At 46.9% G+C, this 3,641-nt stretch overlaps 1 gene segment (V, D, J or C); it reads right to left on the bottom strand.

The window, feature by feature from the left end:
* Positions 1-2,817: 2,817 nt before the first annotated feature.
* LOC145363532 (T cell receptor alpha variable 36/delta variable 7-like) lies at positions 2,818-3,240 on the bottom strand. The segment is given in 1 exon segment: positions 2,818-3,240. A coding segment is annotated over 1 exon segment (423 nt).
* Positions 3,241-3,641: the final 401 nt, after the last annotated feature.

The raw sequence follows: 3,641 nt of genomic DNA, 5'->3' as shown, positions 1-3,641 counted from the left end.
GTAATTTTTATTAATGATCTGGATGAGGGTATAGTTGGGTGGATTAGTAAATTTGCTGATGACACCAAAATTGGAGGTGTGGTAGATTGTGAGGAAGGGTGTCATAGTCTGCAGGGAGACTTAGATAGGTTGCAGAGCTGGGCCGAGAGGTGGCGGATGGAATTTAATGCGGAGAAGTGTGAGGTAATTCACTTTGGTAGGAGCAACAGATGTGTCGAGTATAGGGCTAACGGGAGGACTTTGAATAGTGTGGATGAACAGAGGGATCTAGGTGTGTGTGTACATAGATCCCTGAAAGTTGGGAATCAAGTAGATAAGGTTGTCAAGAAGGCGTACGGTGTCTTGGCGTTTATTGGTAGGGGGATTGAATTTAGGAGTCGCAGTGTAATGTTGCAACTGTACACTACTCTAGTGCGGCCGCACTTGGAGTACTGTGTGCAGTTCTGGTCCCCGCATTACAAGAAGGATGTGGAGGCGTTGGAGAGGGTGCAGAGGAGGTTTACTAGGATGTTGCCTGGTATGGAGGGGAGGTCCTATGAGGAGAGACTGAGGGATCTAGGGTTGTTTTCGTTGGAAAGAAGGCGGCTAAGAGGGGATCTTATTGAAACATATAAGATGATTAGAGGTTTAGATAGGGTGGATAGTGATAGCCTTTTTCCTCGGATGGAGAAAGCTAGCACGAGGGGGCATGGCTTTAAATTAAGGGGGGGTAGCTACAGGACGGATGTCAGGGGTAGGTTCTTTACCCAGCGGGTGGTGAGGGATTGGAATGCCCTGCCTGCTGCAGTTGTAAATGCGTCTAGTTTGGGGGCGTTTAAGAGATCTCTGGATAGGTTTATGGACGAAATGGGATTGGTATAGGCTAGTGGGTCATTGTTTTTGTAACTGGTCGGCGCAACATCGTGGGCCGAAGGGCCTGTTCTGCGCTGTAATGTTCTATGTTCTATGTTCTATGTGTTTATGTATTTCCTTTCTTGTAAAGCCAGATGCAATTGCTAACAAATAGTAGTGATCGTTTTAATGGCGATTTTGTTTAGAAACATTAGGCTGATACTATTGTTTTCATTTTTACCATTATTTTATGTCATAATGAAGTCACCAAGACGCAGTGGTACAATGGGTAGCTGAAACAACAGCTGAAGGGGAAAGTAATGTCACAATAACCTGCAACTTGGAGGCAAACGATTCCAATCCTAATGTCTGCTGGTACAATCAGGAGTCCCGGGCAGCCTCCACACTACATGCTTCATATTCTGGGAGGGAAGATGTACAGAAACACCGACATCGGCGACCACCTTTCAGCTTCATTAAATCAAACTGCCAAGATATCCCAGCTAATGATCGGCAACACGCTGATGACTGACAATGCGGTATATTTATGCGTCTTGCTACAGATACAGCTGGTCCCATACAAAAACCCCGTGTTCCGGTTAGTGCTCAGCAGAGGGCGCTCTCAGGCCGTTAGACAGAAACAATACAAGGTAAAGTCGCCACAACCGCAGAGGCTGGGTGCGATTTAACCTGAGGCTCGCACTGCACCTCAGGAGAGGGGTCAAGGTTGAGATGACGGCGACTTCATGCATGTCCTCATCGGGTACAGGAATTGAACCTGTGCTGTAGTTGCCACTTTAACGTCACAAAACAGACATCCGGCAAGTGAGCTGAATGACAATATTCTCATTACTTGCTGAACTTGTATAAGAGTATTTATGATTCGCACACTAGGACACACAGATCCCTCCGAATCTAAGACCTCTGCAATCATTCTCCATGTAGTCTTCCTGCCAAAATTCATTACGTCACATTCGCTGTTTTTGACTTTTGCCTCTTTCTGCGTTGCTCCCGAATTTCCTGTGCTCTCTACGTGTTCTTACTGCACCCCTTTTCTTTCTTAAAGTTAATTTATTAGTCACGCGTAAGGCCCACGTTAACAGTGCAATGAAGTTACTGTGAAATTCCCCTACTCGCCACAGTCCGGTGTCTGTTGGGGGTTAATGCACCTAACCAGCACATCTTTCAGAACGTGGAAGGAAAACCCGAGCACCCGGAGGAAACGCACGCAGACACGGGGAGAACGTGCAAATCCAAGCCGGGAATCAAACCCGCGTCCCTGGTGCTGTGAGGCAGCAGTAGTAACCAGTGTGCTACCGTGCCGCCCATTCATTCTGACTGACTAGTAACCGCTTCCATTTTCTTCAAATGCAATTCCAACTGTCTTCGTTTTAACATAAGAACATAAGAAATAGGAGCAGGAGTAGGCCATCCAGCCCTTCGAGCCTGCCCCGCCATTCAATAAGATCATGGCTGATCTGTTGTGGCTCAGTTCCACTTTCCCGCCCTCTCCCCATAACCCTTAATCCCCTCTCTTATCAAGAACCCATCAACCCGCTTCTTAAAAATATTTAGCGAGGCAGCCTCCACCACTTCAACGGGCAGAGAATTCCAGAGATTCACCACCCTTTGAGTGAAGAAGTTCCTCCTCAACTCCGTTCTAAACCGCCTCCCCTTTATCTTGAGGCTGTGCCCCCTAGTCCTACTGTCTTTTTTGAGCGGGAAGAGTCTCTCCACCTCTATCCTATCCATCCCATTCATCATCTTATACGTCTCAATGAAATCTCCCCTCATTCTTCTAAACTCTAGCGAGTACAAGCCTAGTTTATTCTGCCTCTCCTCATAGCTCAACCCCCTCAACTCCGGTATCAGCCTAGTAAACCTCCTCTGCACTCCCTCCAGGGCTAAAAACCTTCTTAAAATTTTCTCATTCAAGATACGTTTTGCTCTCTTTCCCCTTACCCTGGGGATTTAATACCGCGCTTCTTAAAATGTTGATATTTCAGGCATGGCGGAGCGTGTTTTGAAAATGTTGCAGGTTTTTGTACGAAATCTCCCTGTGTTTGCAACAGTGTGCCTCACGGCGCAAAGATAGATGGCAGCGTCTGAAAACTGTACGTCTCTCACAGTCAGGATGCTGAGTTTCTTGCTTTCATCGATCGAAGCAGTTATCCTCCCATGTTGATCGGTTCCTCTTGTGGCCATCACCAGATGCTGGGGTGACTGATTCGGGAGCTGTTTGTACCAACGCAGGACCTGAAACGTAATGGAGATGGTGCAGTTCATGGACACATTTCCCGCTTCACTGGCAACCATCCGTGGAGGGACCTGCAGCAACTCAGCTTCTCCGGTCACCCCCGTGCGGATCAGAATGAAAAACAACAAAAAGTCGATGCAAATCTTCAGCATTCTCGGTTGACACTGAGATCAGTTTAGAACCAGAAGATGAAAATTAACCGGGAGCCAAATGCTTTCTTGGTGTCCAGCTTAGTGCCGTGTTTCTGTTGAACTAACAACAGTAGGCGGGTCCTCCTTTAACCATTCTTTCTCCACACTGAGCGCTTAACATTGATACCAGCTTTTGAGGACTCACCTGACCCGCCCAGCTTAAATATTTCTCATGCCCGACACTGCTCTCTGCTGGTGCATACTGGTAATTGCAGGGTGCAATTCTTCACTTGGACGATCGACAAGCTGCAGTTCACAAACTAGTTGCAAATGAGAACAGCTGTTTACTCCTTCCTGTTATAGGCTTTTTATTGCGGGGGACCTTTCATTTACTCTACTATCCAACGATTGCAATGTATTTT

This window comes from Carcharhinus amblyrhynchos, unplaced genomic scaffold, assembly GCF_965287045.1.
Source record: "Carcharhinus amblyrhynchos unplaced genomic scaffold, sCarAmb.v2.hapA scaffold_39, whole genome shotgun sequence".
Classification (NCBI taxonomy): Eukaryota; Metazoa; Chordata; class Chondrichthyes; order Carcharhiniformes; family Carcharhinidae; genus Carcharhinus; species Carcharhinus amblyrhynchos.
This window is presented reverse-complemented; position numbering and strand designations above follow the sequence as displayed.